Source organism: Protomyctophum parallelum (genome assembly GCF_964188405.1).
Source record: "Protomyctophum parallelum genome assembly, chromosome: 1".
Lineage (NCBI taxonomy): Eukaryota > Metazoa > Chordata > Actinopteri > Myctophiformes > Myctophidae > Protomyctophum > Protomyctophum parallelum.
The window spans coordinates 15,148,956-15,171,137 of NC_139697.1; the positions used below are offsets into that span (position 1 = coordinate 15,148,956).

Below are 22,182 nucleotides of genomic sequence, written 5' to 3' on the forward strand. Positions count from 1 at the left end.
TGTGACAGTACGAGTGTGTGTGTGTGGAGTGATGAGTGTGTGTGCGTTTCTTTCTCCTCTAAGCCACATAACAACGATAAAACAAAGATACAGTCATGCAACTGTAACTGTGTGTGTTCATAAATCAACAGCATTAAGTCCCAGCCCTGGTGTCCTCAACAGAGGAGGGCCAGTGGTGTAATGTAACTGAGTACACTTACTCAAGTACTGTATTAAAGTACAAAGAGTATTTCCAATTGTCTATACGTTTACATAATACTCAGAGAGATCTCAGAGACAATATATCATACTTTAGTGTCTCTGTACCAGTATTAAAGTGCATTTTGTTACACATGTACGTGCGTTGCACGTCTGCCTGCTACGGGAGACATTTAGGTTCTCCCACTGTTAGTCACAGGCAAGGCATTGAGTGTTGATGTTGGAGATGGCTCAGGTCATGAAGTGGAACTTATACCACTAAAAATAGACCAAAAGATAAACAGTAGCTTAAAGCCCCCAAAATGGGCTGCATCGTGCTACAGAGGGAGATACAACACAGGAAATTACACACAGGGGGAAAAGTGTGTGTGTTTCTCTATAATATGCAGCCTTATAGCGGGTGGTCACTGGTATAGGCAGAAACCCGCCACCATCACAAGACAGACAGTTGTGTGATGCCCTCTCTCTGTTCGATACCCCCCCCCACTCTGTCCAGTCTCTCTCTCTCTCTCTCATGACATGAGTCAGATGGGGGGTGGAGGCAGCATGCTGAGTTAAAACAGAGACACAAGTATTACAACATAACAGGGCTGTGTGTGTGTGTGTGTGTGTGTGTGTGTGTGTGTGTGTGTGTGTGTGTGTGTGTGTGTGCGCGTGCATGTATTTGCATAGCCTAGCCTATAGTATACTCTATTCCTGTTATGTTAAAGATAATTTTCATCATTGTTTATGTTTTTTAACTCTAATTTTGCTGCACTTGCCTCTATTGTGTGCTTTCTCACAGTTAGTGTTTTTTCTTACCTGCACATTGTCTCATGTGAATGAATAGCACTTTTCTGTTATATCCTTTTGAGGGTTTTTTTCTCGAATATCCACTCCACAATTTGAATTTGCACATTACTGTCCGTCACTGGCAGACTCCATGGTTCAATTGCATCTGTTGTCCTTGTTTTTTTTAGCTGAGCTGTAGACACAAGATTTGTTATAACGACATCACACATGGCAGCAATGAGCCACCATAGGTACTGTAACTGATCCTGGTGGAGACAACGGCAACATTTCAGCCAATCTACCAAAGAATTGCATAAAATCCATGAGTATCGCTCGGCCTGACATGGTGACTGGGAGGTTCAAAATGATCAAGCATGAATTGAAATAGCCATGGTTCATGACTCTCGTATTTCATACGAGAGTCTTGGCGCAACTGCAGCCTGTTTTACGCGATCGCTACATTTACAATTCTAACGTATGTATATAAACATTCCGATTTCAAATATAAAGTACTCACAATTTGTCCCACAGGTGTTAGTTAGCATGCAGGTACAGTGAAACATTTAGGCCAAAAGGATAACACAAAAAGTCCTGGGGACTTGTTTCCATTGTGGTCCTATAATATCCAGATTAATAATTTTCATGATCTTTTGTGCCAAGATTATCCTATAGTGAAAATACATACCGAGTTGTTGATAGAAATCTCCCTGGCTGAGTCTGGAGAGTTCATCTGCACCTGCAGTCCAGACTGCACACACAGGTCTGAAATGAAGCAAGTGAATAAGGACTTTATTAAGTGGAGACCTAGTGGAGAATATTAGTAATAATATTTGCAGAAGGTAAAGGCAATACCTAAGTATTGTGTGCTGTATAAGATGATCTGATGAGATCATTATCCTGTAGTGTGTGATGCTATCAGATTTCAAATAGAAAAATAAAATAAAATAATATTCTCAACTTCAATAATAACAGACAAGGAAGAAGTAACTACAGGGCTGTTTATACTCCCTTTTCAGAATTAACATTAATATTATAGTTTTATTTTAATGCAGAATGACATCATATTGGTTAATATCGGTTATCGGCCAGTCTATTGGATATCAATATGGGCTAGAAGTTTCATATCGTCCAACCCTAGTGCATCAAGCAACAACCGTTGTATGTCACAATGAACAATTAACACCTTAAAGCTGGAAAAGAGAGAGACTTACCGAGGTCTGGCTGGTCTATAGGTTCCTCCTGTTTCACTGAAACAGGTCTGGCTGAGTCTGTAAAGAAACCATTAAAATCCCAGAGGACATAAGGAGTAACTTATTTTGTTAAGCACTTGTTAGTGCAAGTTACCTTTTCACAGAGCACTTTGATTTACGAATAATAACCTTTTTCACATCAAGCTGCCCAGTATAAAAATGCACAAATCTTTAAAAAATAAATAAATGGCAGATCTACAAGCTCACAGCGTGGCAAGAAGTCACACGCTATGAGCTTGTATATCCGCTATTTTGGAATAGCTAAGTGGTTAAGATGTAAAATGACACTTTCCTGGTATTAACAGGTTAATGAAAATACATAATTCAAACTGTTCAACTGTTCTGAAGCTTTGCAAATTTGGACACTTTGCTAAAACTATAAAAAGATATATAGTTCTAATGTGAGTTAAGCAATTGTGAGCCCAACATTCCTATTCTGGATATTTCATAGTGGGCAAACATTTATTAAAATGGTGAACAATGAACATCCATTGTTAGCTTGTAGGTCAGCATTTTTTGGTCAAGAGGGCAAATGGGTACAGACCCCGGGAATCATGGTCAACAAATTAGGCCTATATAGAGTTTAACTCCATTATTGCTCATTAGGTGGTAGCATAAGCACACCCCACCCTTCCTCTCTCACTCTACGATCCTCGTTTCATCATCAGTGAGGTGGGAGCTGTTGTTGTGAGGACATTGATCGTTAGCCGTAAGCTGATACCCCAATTAGCTCTTGTCATAAACAGTTACATGTCCGCAGCGATGTGTGACAAAGGCACAAATGATTTACGATCGTCGGGATGTGCGACAGCTCACCATGTGGTTTATACAGGCCACAATATCATCAGAAACGGAACACTGCAAGCAACTTTGGATTGGACTTGGCAGCAGGCTTACTCACAATGTATAACATACTCCCCAATGATAACAGAAGCAACAATGCAGTACAGTACTTTTTTATTATTATACTTCCCTCCAGATGTGCTCACTGATTAGTCTACAGTACGACAATAGTGTGCTATAAGGGCAGGCTATGAGATATTAAATGATTTTTCTGGTTTCTATGTAATTTTCCATGAAATGATAATTAGTTGCTCTCAAATAAACAGTGTCATTCAACTTTTTGGAATGTCAGGACTTGTCTCATAGAGGAAAGCAATATGAATGGAAACTTAATGCTGTCAGACCGATTCATATTCAGGTCATATAGCTATAAATGCCAGCCAAGGAGTTGTACATTAATAGAACACAGAAAAGCCATACCTTAAAGGGACACTTCACCCTTTTAGCAAAAAAATATATATCAATGACCTTTATAAGATTTAGAACACGTTCCTGGCGTTATTTTTTGTGTAATCTCTGGTTTTAGATATTTTAGATTATCCGATCTGCACTGACGTCAGAGCAAACTTTCCGTATTCTTTCCGGACTACATTTGTCCAAAACACTGCAGCTAGACCAGCCCCAATACACACTCGTCACGGACACTGTTCCACCTACCTACGTTGACTCCACCCCCACATGCGCTTTTGTTTGTTATTGTGTTTGTATCATGTCGCCGTCGCCGATCAGAGTAGCACCAGAGAGAATATACAAAGAAAAAACAACCTCAGAGGAGACGCTCGTCTTGCCACAAATCCCCCCCCCCCCCCCCAGGGCTGCCGAATCAATAATGTACCGGGTAACACCACAAGTTACAACGCAGCTGTGGACGCACATGACAGATGTCTGGAAACCTACTAAAAGTAACTGGGTGGTGTGGATGGAATGTCAGGCACGAGTAAGTACATACATTGTAGTATTGTAGCTATGTTGACAACTTCTAGGCTACTGTGTCTTTTGGGTACACGTATGCTAAAGTAACCAATCAGCAGCTAACGCTAATGTTGCCTTTTCTAATATAGATAATATAATACGAAAATAAAACGATACATTTGGACAACAGAAAGTCTGAGAAACTGTTTTAATTATAGTGCACTAAACCATTACGCACCAGGCCTCATACAGCTGTAGTAGCTTCTTATTTTGTTTTTGGTAAAAACCTTTTTTTATACTCTATCTGAGGCGCTTTCCTTTACAACGGTGGAAATGGCCTGGGTTCTATAGTCTATACTATCTACTCAGCTTATATGGTTATATACATGTAGAAAAAGTATCTGAAAGAAATAAACAATTCTAAATCTGACTATTGCAAAGAGTTATGCAAACAACAGTGCAACGTATTATGCAAACAAAGTAAATTAAATGGCACCAATTCACAGTACAGTAGCCTAGTGCATCCATGGGACCCCCTGCAGTTCCACGGATGGGTCCATTATCAATAATCAAAAAGTTAGTCAATCTGTAAATTAGCCTTGCTGAACAAAAAAAAAAAAAGTAAACACTTGAATATATAGGAGTCATACATTTATAGCTGCATAGAAAATATGTAATGAAAAATGTGCAAATGTTGCAGTATACATAGAATATTATTTTATTTGAATACAATCCTAGTTTCATATGAAAGACATTGCTAACAAGTTGTTTTTCTGTTTTTCATTCAGACCAGTGAATGTGGAGGCCGATGACGGGTGATGACAGCTCCTTCCTTGACAGACATACTGTATGGAGGTCATAGCCGGATGTCAGGGGAATGCCTGAAATCCACCTGCAATCAAGCTTTATCACTTCTATCTTCCTTCCTGTATAATACATTTTGTAACTGCAAATCATTTCACCTATTGTTCTCCTCTAAACTTACAAACTGACAATAACTAAACCAGATATTTTATACAAAGAAAGTGGCTATCATCACTGTTATACACTGATTTGGTAGAACATTGTGGCATTGTGGCATACACGCTTTATATTTGCTTACACATTACAATTTGAGGAACCAAAAGCATAGACAGAATGTTACTATTGTTTACGTCTAGGTGTGCCAATTGAAATGGAAATGAATGGAGATTTTTGCATACTCTCATTCTAATGCACTGCTTTTAGAGAACATATTCTTGTGGAAATGTGGAAGTAAAAAGAAAAAAACGTACTGCATTACTGTGTCCTTTTCCATTGTAAGATGCAACCAATGTTATTTGTCAACCCATGAAATTGATATTAGTGATAAATATTGAACTCCAGCTAGAAGCTTTGTAAGCATTCAATACAGCATACAGTATATAGCTGGACAGATTTTTATTCTTCACGTTTTCACTGATAACATGGACTAATATTTTTACACTGGTATCAGACATGGCCAAATGAATCCTGGGCCAAATGAGACTATTATCAGACCATTTCTAATGAAGATAACCCTTCACATTACAGTGTCAGTGCCACAGCTGAATGCTAGCAAATGTCAAACTGAAACAGTTGAATTACTGGTAAAGTAATAAATGTACAGTAGGCCTACTTATTATAGCCTATGCATACCTTCAATGAATTGAAACCAAAATGTGAAGCTCAGTTTTATTTACAGAAACAAAAGAAAAATATATTATTGCAGCTGGGATGTTATAGCTGCAAAGACTTCCTCGAATCCGAAGACGGTTTCCAGCACCAAATCTCCTTGCAGTCAGAAGTTCTCAGAACCCACTCGAGAAAGTGTCTGTAGGCAACCCAACCAAGCGATTTTGACTGAAAGATATAATTGACAATAAAAGTATAAAACAGACGTGATTATAGTTCGGTAAACTATAGCTAATATAGTTATAGTAACATATAGACCGGGATATTTCCGATATTCCACTAATATGACAGCTCGAAAAAGACAGCAGTGGAGTATAATTGACTCTTCAGTTACAGTAATATACACACCGCTACCTAAAGTAGCCTAATATTGACATGTACAACGAACACTTACACTGGGTTGAATATCAATTCGGACGCTATACAATTACAAGATAGCATATCAAGTCTCTAGATCAAACAAGCCTGTTTCATTCTTGCCTCTCTTACTTCAAGAACGGACGATTAAAGCATTACTCAAGCTGCTTACACTTTATTCACATAACATATAACATAGCATGTTTACAGTCTGGTTCATCTGTCACGACGTTCACTGCTGCCCTGGTGTCTAACATGCGTGCGGAAACACGTAGCCAACTAACAATCATAATTGTTACAAAGCCTGAGATTTATTCCGTCGTAGATGTATTTGTCGATTCTGACATGTCATAATCGATATCTACGAGAGTCTAAATCCTACTATCCTAGGCAACAAACCATTTAGCCCCGCTCGCAACCTACGTAAAGTTTCTGACATTGTCATCCAACTGTCAGAAACTTTACGTAGGGTTCCAAGCGGGGCTACAAACCAATGCACTCGGATAAGGACCACGGTTAGCTTGGTTTAGCATACACAAAAGACAACGTAAGAAGTTGACAACAGCTATACAATACTACATTTGTAGCAATATAGGCCTACTTACTCGTGACAGACAATATTCCATCGACACGGTTCTGGACCAAGCGTCCAAAGCAGTTGTTTTCTCTGTATACTCTCTCTTGTGCTGCGACATGAGTCAACGTAGGTAGGTGGAACAGTGTCCGTGACGAGTGTGTATTGGGGCTGGTCTAGCTGCAGTGTTTACAGAGACAAATGTAGTCCGGAAAGAATACGGAAAGTTTGCTCTGACGTCAGTGCAGATCGGATAATCTAAAATATCTAAACCCAGAGATTACACAAAAAATAACGCCAGGAAAGTGTTCTAAATCTTATAAAGGTCATTGATATATATTTTTTTGCTAAAAGGGTGAAGTGTCCCTTTAAAACTGTAAAAGTGCAGAAAAACTGTTCTACCTCATACATTTCATAATGGTTTACCTGGTAATTTATCGCAAAATATAACACCAAAATAATTTGCAAAAGGTCTACATATGACCCCCGCAATGGAATCCTCTAGCCAAAAATAAAGAAATCATCTCAAACCATCTCACTGCCAACATACAGCTGTTAAATGTGATCATCCGAGTGAGTCAACTTATATGTATTTTTCCACCTGTGGTGGGAATGCACTGACGTCTTTTCAGAGCACTTAACTGACTGAAACGTTTGTCACAGTGACAAGAGTTTTCTCCAGTGTGGACACTCTGATGTTTGTTCAGGTGACTTGATCGACTGATAAGTATTAACAGACTTAACATTGTGACAAGAGGTTTTCACCAGTGTGGACAAGCTGGTGTTTCTTCATGTAACGTGACTGACTGAAACTCATGTCACAATGTTTACACTGAAAAGGTTTTTCTCCAGTGTGGAGACGCTGGTGTTTCTTCAGAGTACTTGATTCAGTGAAACTCTTGTCACAATCTTTACACTGGAAAGGTTTTTCTCCAGTGTGGATACGCTGGTGCTTCTTCAGAGTACTTGAATCAGTGAAACTCTTGTCACAATGAGTACAGTGAAAAGGTTTTTCTCCGGTGTGGAGACGCTGGTGTTTCTTCAGATCACTTGACTGAATGAAACTCTTGTCACAGTCTTTACACTGAAAAGGTTTTTCTCCAGTATGGAGACGCTGGTGTGTCTTCAGATTACCTGAATGATTGAAACTCTTGTCACAATGAATACAGTGAAAAGGTTTTTCTCCGGTGTGGACAAGCTGGTGTTTCTTCATGTAACGTGACTGACTGAAACTCTTGTCACAATGTTTACAGTGAAAAGGTTTTTCTCCAGTGTGGATTACCTGGTGTCTCTTCCGACTACTTGAATCAGTGAAACTCTTGTCACAATGAGTACAGTGAAAAGGTTTTTCTCCGGTGTGGAGACGCTGGTGTGTCTTCATAACACTTGAATGAATGAAACTCTTGTCACAATCTTTACACTGGAAAGGTTTTTCTCCAGTGTGGAGACGCTGGTGTTTCTTCAGAGTACTTGATTCAGTGAAACTCTTGTCACAATCTTTACACTGGAAAGGTTTTTCTCCAGTGTGGATACGCTGGTGCTTCTTCAGAGTACTTGAATCAGTGAAACTCTTGTCACAATGAGTACAGTGAAAAGGTTTTTCTCCGGTGTGGAGACGCTGGTGTTTCTTCAGATCACTTGACTGAATGAAACTCTTGTCACAATCTTTACACTGAAAAGGTTTTTCTCCAGTATGGAGACGCTGGTGTGTCTTCAGATTACCTGAATGATTGAAACTCTTGTCACAATGAATACAGTGAAAAGGTTTTTCTCCGGTGTGGACAAGCTGGTGTTTCTTCATGTACCGTGACTGACTGAAACTCTTGTCACAATGTTTACAGTGAAAAGGTTTTTCTCCAGTGTGGATTACCTGGTGTCTCTTCCGACTACTTGAATCAGTGAAACTCTTGTCACAATGAGTACAGTGAAAAGGTTTTTCTCTGGTGTGGAGACGCTGGTGTGTCTTCAGAACACTTGAATGAATGAAACTCTTGTCACAATCTTTACACTGGAAAGGTTTTTCTCCAGTGTGGAGACGCTGGTGTTTCTTCAGAGTACTTGATTCAGTGAAACTCTTGTCACAATCTTTACACTGGAAAGGTTTTTCTCCAGTGTGGATACGCTGGTGCTTCTTCAGAGTACTTGAATCAGTGAAACTCTTGTCACAATGAGTACAGTGAAAAGGTTTTTCTCCGGTGTGGAGACGCTGGTGTTTCTTCAGATCACTTGACTGAATGAAACTCTTGTCACAATCTTTACACTGAAAAGGTTTTTCTCCAGTATGGAGACGCTGGTGTGTCTTCAGATTACCTGAATGATTGAAACTCTTGTCACAATGAATACAGTGAAAAGGTTTTTCTCCGGTGTGGACAAGCTGGTGTTTCTTCATGTAACGTGATACACTGAAACTCTTGTCACAATGTTTACAGTGAAAAGGTTTTTCTCCAGTGTGGATTACCTGGTGTCTCTTCCGACTACTTGAATCAGTGAAACTCTTGTCACAATGAGTACAGTGAAAAGGTTTTTCTCCGGTGTGGAAACGCTGGTGTGTCTTCAGAACACTTGAATGAATGAAACTCTTGTCACAATCTTTACACTGGAAAGGTTTTTCTCCAGTGTGGATACGCTGGTGCTTCTTCAGAGTACTTGAATCAGTGAAACTCTTGTCACAATGAGTACAGTGAAAAGGTTTTTCTCCGGTGTGGAGACGCTGGTGTTTCTTCAGATCACTTGACTGAATGAAACTCTTGTCACAATCTTTACACTGAAAAGGTTTTTCTCCAGTATGGAGACGCTGGTGTGTCTTCAGATTACCTGACTGATTGAAACTCTTGTCACAATGAGTACAGTGAAAAGGTTTTTCTCCGGTGTGGACAAGCTGGTGTTTCTTCATGTAACGTGACAGACTGAAACTCTTGTCACAATGTTTACAGTGGAAAGGTTTTTCTCCAGTGTGGAGACGCTGGTGCGTCTTCAGATTACCCAACAGAGTGAAACCCTTGTCACAATGTTTACAGTGGAAAGGTTTTTCTCCGGTGCTTGTCTCCCCCCAATCATCACTGTCTTCAGTGACTTCAGTGTCAGAATCAAGTTCAAGTTCAACTTCAGAAAAGTGTGAAGAGATGTCTTCATCAACTTCACTTTTCACTGCTAGTAATGTCAACATTGACCCAACAGGTTCATCTGGTCTTTGAAGTTCATCTTTAATGTGTGAAGGCTCCAGTTGGTCCTGTAGCAGACTGGGGCTCCTCTCCTGTTCAGGAGAAACTTCCTCTTTACACACAACCATGTGCAGGATGTCTACGAGAAGAAACAAATAGCATGATAGTCAACACTGGATTCCTAAAATGTAAAACAAAACCAGGTTTCAAAGATTTAGAAAGATTTTAGCAAAACTATTCATTTTAAATGGTAACCCTAATTATATATGTTATATTACCAACTCAATGCTTACAATTCTCAAACAGCGTACACATTAATTTTATTAATTAATTGATTTAAAGTTTCCGATCCTAACACTTTGTGCTGCACACTGCAACAAGGCAGGGACGAATCAAGTAAGGCTGTTTTACTGTTTTTAGGATTCGAGCTTCAGCAGGGATTTTCGAGCGGACGTCCGAACTATATATCTTTTTCTTTTTCATCAGAGTGCTTTTAACCAAGCTGCAATTCATTAAAGATCCTATTGGGGGCTACATTGCATAGTCTATCGGTGAAAAAAAAGGCTCTGCTCTGTCTTGGAAACAGTTGATTTGAAAGCTCACAGCATGTCGTAGTAGATGATGAAAACGAAACTGTACAGCGCAAAAACAGTTAATGAAGCTTATGGCGAATTATAATATATATATCCCATGCCTACAGTTATTTGGGGGATAACGTCTTCAGAGCCCAAAGAAAAGCAAGTATCATGCTGGATCATGTACAGTGTTGGGGAAGTTACTTTTAAAAAGTAAGGAATTATAGTTATCGTTACTTATCTAACAAAGTAATTTGTTACTTAATAACTTAAATTATGAAAGTAACTACTTTACTTTACTTAAAAAACAAATATATATAAAAAACGATTTAAAAGAAGGTTTTTTGTGATGAATTAATCTCAATTAATCGCATATCAATAGGCCTATTTGACCTGATCATCAGTGAGCTTTTTTTCGAATGGATTTGGATAAGAGTGAATCAATGAATAGTGACTACATAAGCATAGGCAATTAAAAAAGTAGTAATAATAATAGTGATATTATTATTTATATAATGCTTCTCTGAGTACTTAAAGACGCTTTTCAAGGGGAACATGAGAAAACAAATAAAAACTACTTTATTAGAGAAAAACTATTAAGACTATGGAATAAAATAAATGAAAGTGGAATGAGATAGCTGGGGAAAGAAATATTCTAGAGGTGTGTTTGAACTTATAGGTGGTGGCTGGCATGTCTTGTGAGTTTTGGGAAGTGCTTAGTTTTGACAGGTCTGCCTGCTGTGGACAGTGAAACCCTGACCATTAAACACGGGCAGACGCAACGATACAGTCTAACTATCATTAATTGTGAAGCCAGCAACATGTTGATGCAAACAGACGTGTACAGTAGCTGCTCGGCCTGCTCCAAATGATATTCCCATTCGTCTGTGTCTGCCCGTGTAAAGGCAGCATGAGTGTGAGGGTTGGGGAACGGATGGAAAGTACCAGTGTTATTAAGGAGGACTCCTTGGCTTCTAACGATATGGACCAGAGTTAAACTAATGTTAGCTCCCATGCTAACTAGTTGCTACTTGCTACCCTCGTCAGAAACAACACCACCATCCAGATCGGGTGGAAGCTGCTATCACTTTGCTTGTGCCCGTGGATGGGAAATGAGATTTAAAAGGCTATAGAAGCAAGGATGAAAGCACAGACACAGTTGTGTCGTGACTCGTATTTGCGTGTGTGTATTCCGTCTGACGACGAGTGGTTTATGCTGCTAGTGCGTTGTCGTTGCTGGCTGCTGAGTGCTGATCCATATTTAAGAGCGTCATAAGCATGCGCCCGTCCTGCGCTGGGAGTAGCAGATCTACAAGTTATCTACCGGTCACAATGCACAGCGCTTTGGGCTTGTACATCTGTGTTTTCCCCGCAGTTAGTTGAGAGGCAGAGCACAAACGAAACTGTCAACACAGAGAGCGGCGCGCTCTCTAGTCTCTGCACTGCAATCAGCAGCATCAGAGACGCCTGTATGATACTCACGGACGGAGCTGCGAGACTTTTCACTGATCACATAAGTTGACATAACGCCATAACGCGGGTAACGCTCGCACAATAACTATAAGGCCGTTATGGAATGGGGAAATGTAAAGCGTTAGGTTACAAGTTACTGCAAATAGTAGTTACGTTATGTAACGTAACGCGATGTAAGGGCGTTAGTCACAACACTGATCATGTAAAGTGGATTTTGAAAGCTTTGAGAGCATGTAGACTATAGCTGCACAAAGTTTTGACATCAACTGCTTAATGTGCGCGCACATTCACGTGCGTTCAATGTGCTGTTTTCAATGGCTTGTAACTCCAAATCAGTGCCAGAAATGTAGTTTCTGGATAGGCATATCACATTCTGATAGCCTATATATTTGAGTAAAAATATATATATTTATTATTAATTAAGATTCGAGTGGATATCATAACAAGCGATTGTTGAAGTGTATGTTACTCCATTGGCTATTTAACACATCTTTTGGAAACATTTAATGTACTGTTTATAACATAATTAATAATGCACCATTCGACCATCCTCTTTGTTCAGGATAAACAGTGTGGCACTGCCCTCTGGTATCTAGCAGACGCTAACGAGTCACAGCTGTGTGAAAGACTAATTGATAAGTGCTTAACATAATGTTAAAATTGGTTTGAATTTCTGTTCCGAGATTGAGAATTTGGTGCAGATTTTATTTTTTATTGCATATTCAATAATTGATTGAATACTCAAACAATGTAAATAGCACACAGGTACGGTGGAATATTTAGGCCAAAAGGATAACACAAAAAAGTCCTGAGGACTTCCATTTTGGTATAATTTTCATTATATATATATATATATATATATATATAGTTTTACCAAGATTATCCTATAGTGAAAATACCTACTGAGTTGTGGGTGGTCTTCAGGTTCCTCCTGTTTGATAGAAATGTCCCTGGCTGAGTCTGGAGAGTTCATCTGCACCTGCAGTCTGGACTCCACACACTGGTCTGAAATGAAGCAAGTGAATAAGGACTTTAATAACTGGATACCTAGTGGAGAATATTAATAACGGTAATATTTGCACACGGTAAAGGCAATACCTAAGCCCAACTTATGAACCAGGGATGCAAAGATAAGGAAATAAGAAATAAGAAATAAGAAAACGCCGGGACAACGCTCCACACGTCCCAAACTCTTCTCCCTTCTGGATCCAAAACTGTGGAATGCACTTCCCATTGCAGTCAGAACTGCAGCATCACTCCCAATCTTCCACCGTAGCCTGAAAACCCACCTTTTCAGACTCCATCATGGCCCATAGCACTTACCCTAACCCCTTAGATAGCATTTATGTTGGCTTAGATAGCATTTGACACAGACTTATAGCATGTTATGTAGACAGCACTATAATTGTATTGTATATAGTCATAGCACGCCATGGTACATATGTATAGCATAGTAGTGAATATGTATAGTTTATTATGTATAGTTTCATCATATAGATATTCCACTGTTACCTTCTTAGCTTACGCATGTTTCATGATAAATGCTTTTATGTGATGTATTCCCATGCTTTTGTTCTTGCTTAAATGTAAGTCGCTCTGGATTAAGAGCGTCTGCTAAATGCCTAAATTGTAAATTGTAAATTGAAATTGATATGTTATGGTACAAATCAGTGAGCCCACCTGGGGAGCCAGCCAGAGCCCCTGGTTGTCCCAGGTACGATTCCAGGCCAGAAATGTGTCGTTGTGTGTCCCTGAGCAAGACTCTAAACCCCTAATTGCTCCCAGAGCACTACACAATGGCTGCTCCCTGCTCCTAGTTGTTATAGACGAACCCAGGAACGGGTCTCATGGTCGCAGCTTATGTATTTCCTGTAGGCGGACTCGACGTAGCTGTGGGGGTTAAAACCCTCACCAGGCGCACCTCTTATACTATAGTGAACGGCAGAGTGCCTCAAACGTTACTCTTTTACCTGCTTTTTACTAACAAAGATGCCCAGAACATCGGGATGAACCTGTGTAGTTTATGGCTGCTCCAACAGTAGTGGCAACATTAAAAATAAATAAAAACGGAATGTCAAAATATCCACCGCGGTGGCTGAGACCAGAGCCATTGAGTAATGGTTGAGACGAAGCAGTGAAAGGTCCTGAAAGATACATAACGTCAGTCTTACCTAATACCCAATCTTTCTGTTTTATGTACACAAGGCTGCTGTATTTTATACCAAAAACTGTTATTGCAAAACTGGAAAAATCGAGGGGGCTACCGGTATGCGCTCATGCAAAACACTGTTTAAATGGCTTAAGCATGACTTGTAGCATTGTTTTTAATTGTGCGATTTTAATAAGCTTGCACACTTGGAAATATGATAATATCCTACCAATTTCATATGACATGCTTTTACAAAAAAAGAAAAAATCACATGTAGGCTATTATTAGTTTTAAACATTTTAGGAGTGAAAACATATGTTTAGATGCCTGTGACAGCCTCTCAGCTGGTCAAACAATGCTGCTCCGCTGTTCTACGACAGAAAAACAGGTGAGGACAAAGCGTACGACAGCTCCCGACCAGACGTGAGTTTTGAACTTTGTCAAGTTCAATTTCAAGCTTTGGCGGAAATGGTAAATGCGGTAATTTCGACGTGGACCCATATTTTGGCGTATGCACGGTTGATAATTGAGGGCCTATGACTGTCTGTCTGTCTGTCTAGGGTACCAACAGGGGGCACTGTTGCACCACTCACTTCAGACAGGTACATTATTTGTTGTTGATGCTATTGAATTGTCAAGTATGTATGTGCACACACACACACACACACACACACACACACACACACACACACACACACACACACACACACACACACACACACACACACACACACACACACACACACACACACACACACACACACACACAATTTTGAATCGCTGGTGAAAACAAGCCCAGGCCCCAAACTGTATTTTGGTCTATAAACAGTGGCAACTCAACTGTCATTGCATCTCTGTATGTAGGCGATTTATCATTTTATTTTACCAACAACACGGGTGGCCCGGCACAGTACTCACCAGAGAGCTATTTGACAATTACGTGCCAATATATTGACGAGCCGAGTGGAACGTTAATTCAGCCGTCTGATTGACATGGAGTCTGAGTCAGTGTCTGTGCCTGACAGACGACCTCCCAGGTAAACTCAATGATGCGGTGGAGGCTTAGGGGACTTACTGGGAAAGTATGTGCATGTCTTCACGATAACGCACGCCAATTCCCCTGCCCGAGTGGACTGGGACTCGGTTCCGTGTTTCACACATACAGTACACCGCAATTGGCAGCGACGGATTTGTAAATAGCCATTCTATTATGGGAAAAATCAGGATTGATAAAAAGGACGGAGATTATTGATATCAAAACCAATCGCATCACTCCACAGGCTGGGAGCGTCTGTTGCGCAACATTCAATGGGAGAGTTTTGGCTACATCAAGCTACTTCAGCTACATCCGGGATAGCAACTGGTCCGTCGCTAAATGTGCTCCGCTGCTATAAATCGATAGGCGCTGTGATTTAAGGGATTAAATAATCCCGGACGATTAAAGTGTTAACAGCTAAAAATTGGTTATTCTATTTAATATATATTTTTAATTGAGATATTATTATTATTATTATTATATTAATATAATCTTGCCTCAAGCAAATTAGCCGTTTCAGTTCATACGACGTATGAGACCGTCATAAGGATCCCGACATATTAGTACCATCGACGTGTGAGGACGTCCTAGCGACGTCCTAGAGATGCGGGGCGAGATAAGAATATTAAGAATTTTTCCTTTTTTTTTTTTGGCTTTTCGCTTTCCGTAGGCTAACACTATGTGCAACTATTAGCTTGTCATTGACTCCCATGTTAGCGCAGCAGAAAGAATGACTCGTATCTCCTAATCCAAGGCGCTCTCCGTGGTGATGAATGGATCGATATGCTGGCGCTTCATTTCTGCTCCTCATCCGTCTCTCCCGCAAAATATGAACGCTTTTTGGAGCGTAAAAAAATTAATTAAGATGATCGGGGATGTGAGGTCTCTTTGTAAAGTCAACTTTTTTTAGGAAAGTGTTTCCGGTTCATGGCTTTCAGAGTAAAAGCGATCAGACAACTCTGGCACCCAGAGCTTCTATTTTGAAGGCACTTCCGGCACTAAATGTGTTTTAAGTAATGCCACGGTTGATTTGTGGAGCTGTCACACTGTTTAGCGCACCAGTGCTGGTCAGTGGTCACCTGCATTGACCAGACAGTGGCCTTGTGGTTAGAGTGTCCGCTCTGAAACTGGGAGGTCGGGGTTCGATCCCCGGCCGGGTCATACCAAAGACTGTAAAAATGGGACCCAATGCCTCCCTGCTTGGCACTCCGCATCAAGGGTTGGATTGGGGGGGTCAAATCTACTAATCAAATGATTCCAGAGCGCGGCACGGCAGCAGCTCACCGCTCCAAGAGATGGGTCAAATGCGGAGAAAGAATGTCACTGCGGTAACGTGTGTGACAAATCGTACGACTTTGTATGTATGCCTGCCTGCCTAGCATCCTTCACTTCCCAGTACAGACAGGCTCCATTTTTTAAACGAGCTCCTCGCCACTCTCCCTGCCTACACACTTCCACTCGGTTTGAGCATAGATATATAAATAATAGACACAAGCACCGGTTGGGAGGGGAATTCCGGTGCCGTCTCTATTATTTATATATCTATCTATGCTCAAACCGAGTGGAAGTGTGTAGGGCGAGTGGCGAGGAGCTTGATCGTTTCAAAAAGGGAGTTTTTCTACAAGCAATAATAAAAATCACACCCGTGTGAACTGAGAGGTGCAGGCTGCTCAACAACGCTGCTGGCTGGCTGCAGACCTGCTTAGCTGGCTGCAGAACCGCTTATTGTGCATATTGCATATAGTCTTACTTATTGCTGCATTCCTTGGCCCCTCTTATTGCTGCTTGCAGTTTTTACAAATTTCTTCACATACAAAATGACAGATGTGTTCCACTTCCACATGAGTCAAGGCACAAGTCCCATGGCTTTTGGCAATGAGAATGCCCTGGGGCCTGTTTCAACAAAACTAGGATTAGGGATTAAACCGGGATTTAACAGATATCCTGGTTTAATATAGCCTGGATCAACAATTAACCGGTTTCATGAAAGCCGGGTTAATCTTGCCAGATTAATTTAGCCAGTTAATCTGGATATGTTGAGGCTTGATTCGGTTTCATGAAAGCAATGCCACACTAGTTACCATGGAAACAAATGCTGTGGATTTAGCCTGCTCCGGACCAGGCTAACAGCCAGGTTTAACCTAATCCTGATGTCTTTACTATTCATTAAGCCGTATATACAAAATCAAAGAACCAAAATATATAGGCTGCACAACCTTATCATGACAGCTTGTGAGCTTGTAGATCAGCTACTTTTGGTGAATGTTCCCCCAGATTGGCTTGCTGTGGTGCAAGTTGTTAAGAAGAATCAGAATTAACATTAAAATTATCCAATATTCTATTGGATATCGATACCGGCTAGAAGTTTCATATCGTCCACCAACCATAGTGCATCAAGCAACAACCGTCACAATGAACAACACCTTGTAGCTGGAAAAGAGAGAGACTTACTGAGGTCTGGCTGGTCTTCAGGTTCCTCCTGTTTCACTGAAACAGGTCTGTCTGTGTCTGTAGAATTCATCTGAGCCTGCTGCCTGGACTCCACTGAGTCTGTAAAGAAACCATTAAGATCCCAGAGGAGTTCAGGATTAATTAAGACCAGAAACTCCTCTTATTCTCAACTTCAATAACAACAGACAAGGAAGAAGTAACTACAGGGCTGTTTATACTCCCTTTTCAGAATTAACATTATTATTATAGTTTTATTTTAATGCAGAATGACATCATATCGGTTTATATCGGTTATCGGCCAGTCTATTGGATATCGATATCGGCTAGAAGTTTCATATCGTCCAACCCTAGTGCATCAAGCAACAACCGTTGTATGTCACAATGAACAACACCTTGAAGCTGGAAAAGAGAGAGACTTACTGAGGTCTGGCTGGTCTTCAGGTTCCTCCTGTTTCACTGAAACAGGTCTGGCTGTGTCTGTAGAATTCATCTGAGCCTGCTGCCTGGACTCCACTGAGTCTGTAAAGAAACCATTAAGATCCCAGAGGAGTTCAGGATTAATTTAGACCAGAAACTCCTCTTATTCTCAGCTTCAATAACAACAGACAAGGAAGAAGTAACTTACTTATCATATTTTCTCTAATAAGGTTATTTTTGCAGTCAGTTTGTATTGGGGGTGGGGAGGGGGGGGGGGGGGGGGGGTGCCGGTTTGCGAGACATGGCCAAAGCATTTCCGGGGGTCCCCAGCCAAAAAGGTTGAGAACCCCTGCTCTAATCAATGCAATATCGCACAGTAGGCTTACCTGTATGAATACTTGACTTTACTGTTGAACTCTCTAATTCTGGACTCTTTAATGTTGAACTCTCCTCCTCGCTCTCTCTCATAACATCCTCAACCCCAGGGTCATAATCTTTATCATCATCATCATCATCCTCAACCATACAGCTCTCTGTGGACAGCGCTTCATTCACATGACTGGCTGGGTCTGGACACGGTTGGCTGTCATCGGTTGGTCCCGGATGAGGTTGGCCATCATTGGCTGGTTCTGGATGAAGTCGGCAGTCATTGGTTGGTTGTGAATGAGGTTGGCCGTCATTGGTTGGTTGTAAATTAGGTTGACAGTCATTGGTTGGTTCTGGATGAGGTTGACAGTCATTGGTTGTTTTTGTGTGGCTGTGATGAGGCTGTAAGTCTAGAGAGAGAGAGAGAGAGAGAGAGAGAGAGAGAGGATTTGAATAAAATATATTTGTCTCTTACTCAAATGTTCAATGTGTAAATAAAATGAGGAAAATGACCGTTTAATGTGTTAATGTTTTTGTTTCTTTTCTTTTTTGAGGGGCGCTCCTTGACAATGAATGAATAATCCCTCCTCACTTCACACAGGTGTGATTTTTCTTTTAATACAAGTAGGAGGACTTGTAGAAAACAGCCCCACCACCAAAAATAGAAACAACTTGATGCATTGCACAACAAGTAGGCCATGTATGGCCTACTTGTTGGCACCACTGCTGGTACGACTGCTGGTCCGAAAAGCTCTGTGCTGGTTGTCTAGGTTTGTACAGTGGTCAGTGGTTTCTCATTGGCTGGTGGAATGTACCGACATACATACCCAGCTGATCGCTGTTCTTGGTCCCCGATTGGCCGAGCGACGCCACCGACATACATAGGCCCAATCCCAATCCACTCCCTTGCTGACTCAATGAGCCCTCACTGACTTAGCTGCGCGTTCACGTGAAGTCTGCGAGGGCTTGAGGGAGGTCCCATTTGAAATCGGTAAGTCAGTGAGGGCTCAGCCCCGCCCCTTTATGTGCCCTTTGCCAAAGTCAGCGTCGATGCTGACTTTGGCAAAGAAATTACCCACAGTTCATAGCGTTACCAGTGGACGCAATTGGTGTGACAAGTGGTTACTGAAATTAAACCCAGATAAATGTAAACAGCTGCACATTGGTAAAAAAACGGACACCTTGGCTAATTATACAGTTGGAGATCTAGTGATTCATCAAGTAGAGGAAGAAAAAGATATAGGGGTGGTGGTTGATAATTCACTAGAATTTGAAATGCACATCTCTGAAAAAGTAAAAAAGGTAAACTCCATGTTGGCGATAATAAGAAGAACCTTTTTAAATTTACGAAAATAACTATTTATTCCGTTATTCAAATCCTTGGTGAGATCACAACTTGAATTTGCAAGCTCAGTCTGGTGCCCCTACAAAATCAAATACATAGAGAAAATAGAGAAGGTTCAGAGAAGAGCTACTAAACTAATACCAGGGTTGAAAGAAAGGTCTTATGAAGAAAGGTTAAGACACTTACAGTTACCAACGTTAGTCTATAGGAGGCACAGAGGGGATATGATCGAGGTATATAAACTTGTTCACCAGATATATGACTTTACAGCCGAGCCTGTTGTCCATTCTTGGGACAGCAGGTATGAGTTGAGAGGGAATTCTCTTAAACTCTTACCACTAAATTGTCAGTCAGAAAAGAGAAAGAATTTCTTTACACTCAGAGCTGTCAGAGCATGGAATAAACTTCCGGAGGAAGTGGTCCAGGCTCCTTCAGTTAATACTTTTAAGAATAGGCTTGACAGATTTTGGTCAACAAAAGGTTTTTTGTATAACTATAGGGCTGGCTTGTAAGGTCATAGACTGGTAAATACGGGACTTTAAAGTGTATTATGTATAAGATATAAGAAAAAACCAAAGAGGGCGGGTCCACATGAACTTGGTTTGTTTTAAAGTGTAAAAAAAAATGTATTTATGTATGTATGTACTTGTGAATTTTAATATGTATTTATGTCTGTTGTGAGTCTGGCGTAGAGGATTTCATCCTGTGCTGGAAATCTTTTCAATAAATTTCAATAAATAAATTTCAATAAATTTCAATAAATTTCAATAAATTTCAATAAATGAGGGGGATCCTCCGAACGTCAATCATTTAGGTATGCAAATTAGTTATGTATCTCGATTAGAATGTCAACAAACACAATAGTGCTTTCTCACTGTTCTCAAGAGGAGACGGAATGGAAGGATATAGGGCTAGGCTATATATTAAATAACAACAATAATAATAATAATAATAATAAGGGAAACATGATGAGAAATGACTAATGAGCAAAGTAAAAGAATATGGAAATGAAATGTATATTGTATAATGAATATTATATATGAATATTACAACTCATATCACACAGGAAAGTGTATTTATTAAACTAATAATAAAACGATCAGCTTAAATACTAAAATAGACATGATAGACATGTATAAATAGGCTGTGAATAAGGACACTTTTTATAAAGTGATGCAAAGTGTCATGAATGGCAGACTCATCTTCAAAGTGCTGTCCCATTTCTTTCGCAACAATTTGGAGCCCTTGCAGCCTCTCACCCTCAAGCACTTACAGCTGACGTCATTAAAGTCAATGAGGGTCCAGGGCTCAGGGCTTGAGGGAGGCAATTGGGATTGGGCCATAGATACATACATCACAGTCATCACTGTTACCTGTATCTCTGTTCAGTTTGACGTGTGGGTTCAGGGTGTCCAACAGCGCCCTCTGGCGGCCCAGAGTATCTTCCAAGTCGTGCACGGTGAGATGGAACAGTTCCAGGACGTCTTCAGCCGCTTCCATCAGAACCTTCAGCACCACACGATCCACTCTTTCTCCTCTTCCTCTCTTATTCTTCATCACGACGTCAACATCTCGAGCGGCACGCTGCATCCTCTTCCTCACATCCACATCCACATGAAGCCAGATCTCACAAGACATTTTTACTATTTGTAAAATTCTCTCTGGCTGAATTTTAAAACATATGTTTTTATGATGCGTTGCCTCTGGTTAATGTCTTACAATGTAAAGCTAATTTAATTACCATGTTGCTGAACTGTATTTTACAAATACTTCTCCTCGTCACTGACTGCTTTCTTCTCTGCGGGCTGCCACGCGAACGAAAACAAAAACAACGTAAGCAACTTCATGTTCCGGGTCAACAACGCCTGGATTCCAGAATAAAGAGTAAAGACGCGTGAAGGAGAAGACAATCACACCGCCCCCTGCTGGAGCTGGAGGGAAAGATAAACTCAAACGTTTGAAATGACCAGGGACTCAGGGAGCCAGTTGCACCACTGTTATAGCTTATGCATTACTGTATGCATAATGCATATGCATAGTCATGTAAGCTATGCCAGGCTCTGAACTAAGCTAAGTTTGAACTTAGTGTGAGGTGGTGGTGCAACTGCCGACAGGAGCCATTGCCAGTTGCACGGTTGCACCACAAGTTGTGGTCCACAAGTTAACCACCTTCTTGGCTCATAGTCACACTAAATTCAACTTAGCCTTAGTTATAGCTTAAAATGCTTTTAACTAAGTCAATCTTGGAAACCATTTGCAAAACAAAGGAAAAACAATCGAGAGACTACTAAAATACATTTTAAGCTGTAGCCTATATATGTTAATAGGTAAGTAATAACTAAATGTGTACACAACACATGTCTTTTGGCAGCACTAAGTCCTAGCAGGGAGTGGCCTAACTATTAACATGGCAGGTCGCATTGATTTGATCGAATTAATTCAATATAACATGACGTTATATATTATATATTTTATTGCGAAGGTTGCGCTTACTATGAAAACGTGCATCTCCCGTCCGCAGGTTAGTTAGTCACCCACGTCTCCATATATGGTATCGTGCCACGTGACATCTCATGACATCATGGAGACACTTAGATCTCCATATATGGATC

General features: G+C 40.6%; 1 protein-coding gene across 1 annotated transcript in view; it reads right to left on the minus strand.

Annotated features, from left to right (window-relative positions):
• Positions 1-1,153: 1,153 nt before the first annotated feature.
• LOC310859537 (uncharacterized protein) overlaps positions 1,154-22,182 on the minus strand; it is a gene marked incomplete at its 3' end in the record, with an annotated part of 37,105 nt that continues 16,076 nt past the window's right edge. Inside the window, exons 4-10 of the mRNA XM_083766129.1 lie at positions 17,863-17,961; positions 17,443-17,541; positions 12,710-12,811; positions 9,412-9,897; positions 2,181-2,237; positions 1,655-1,731; positions 1,154-1,162 (exon numbers count right to left, since the gene is read on the minus strand). Of these exons, the coding sequence (XP_083622255.1) occupies positions 1,154-1,162; positions 1,655-1,731; positions 2,181-2,237; positions 9,412-9,897; positions 12,710-12,811; positions 17,443-17,541; positions 17,863-17,961 (929 nt within the window). The remainder of the gene's footprint in view (positions 1,163-1,654; positions 1,732-2,180; positions 2,238-9,411; positions 9,898-12,709; positions 12,812-17,442; positions 17,542-17,862; positions 17,962-22,182) is intronic.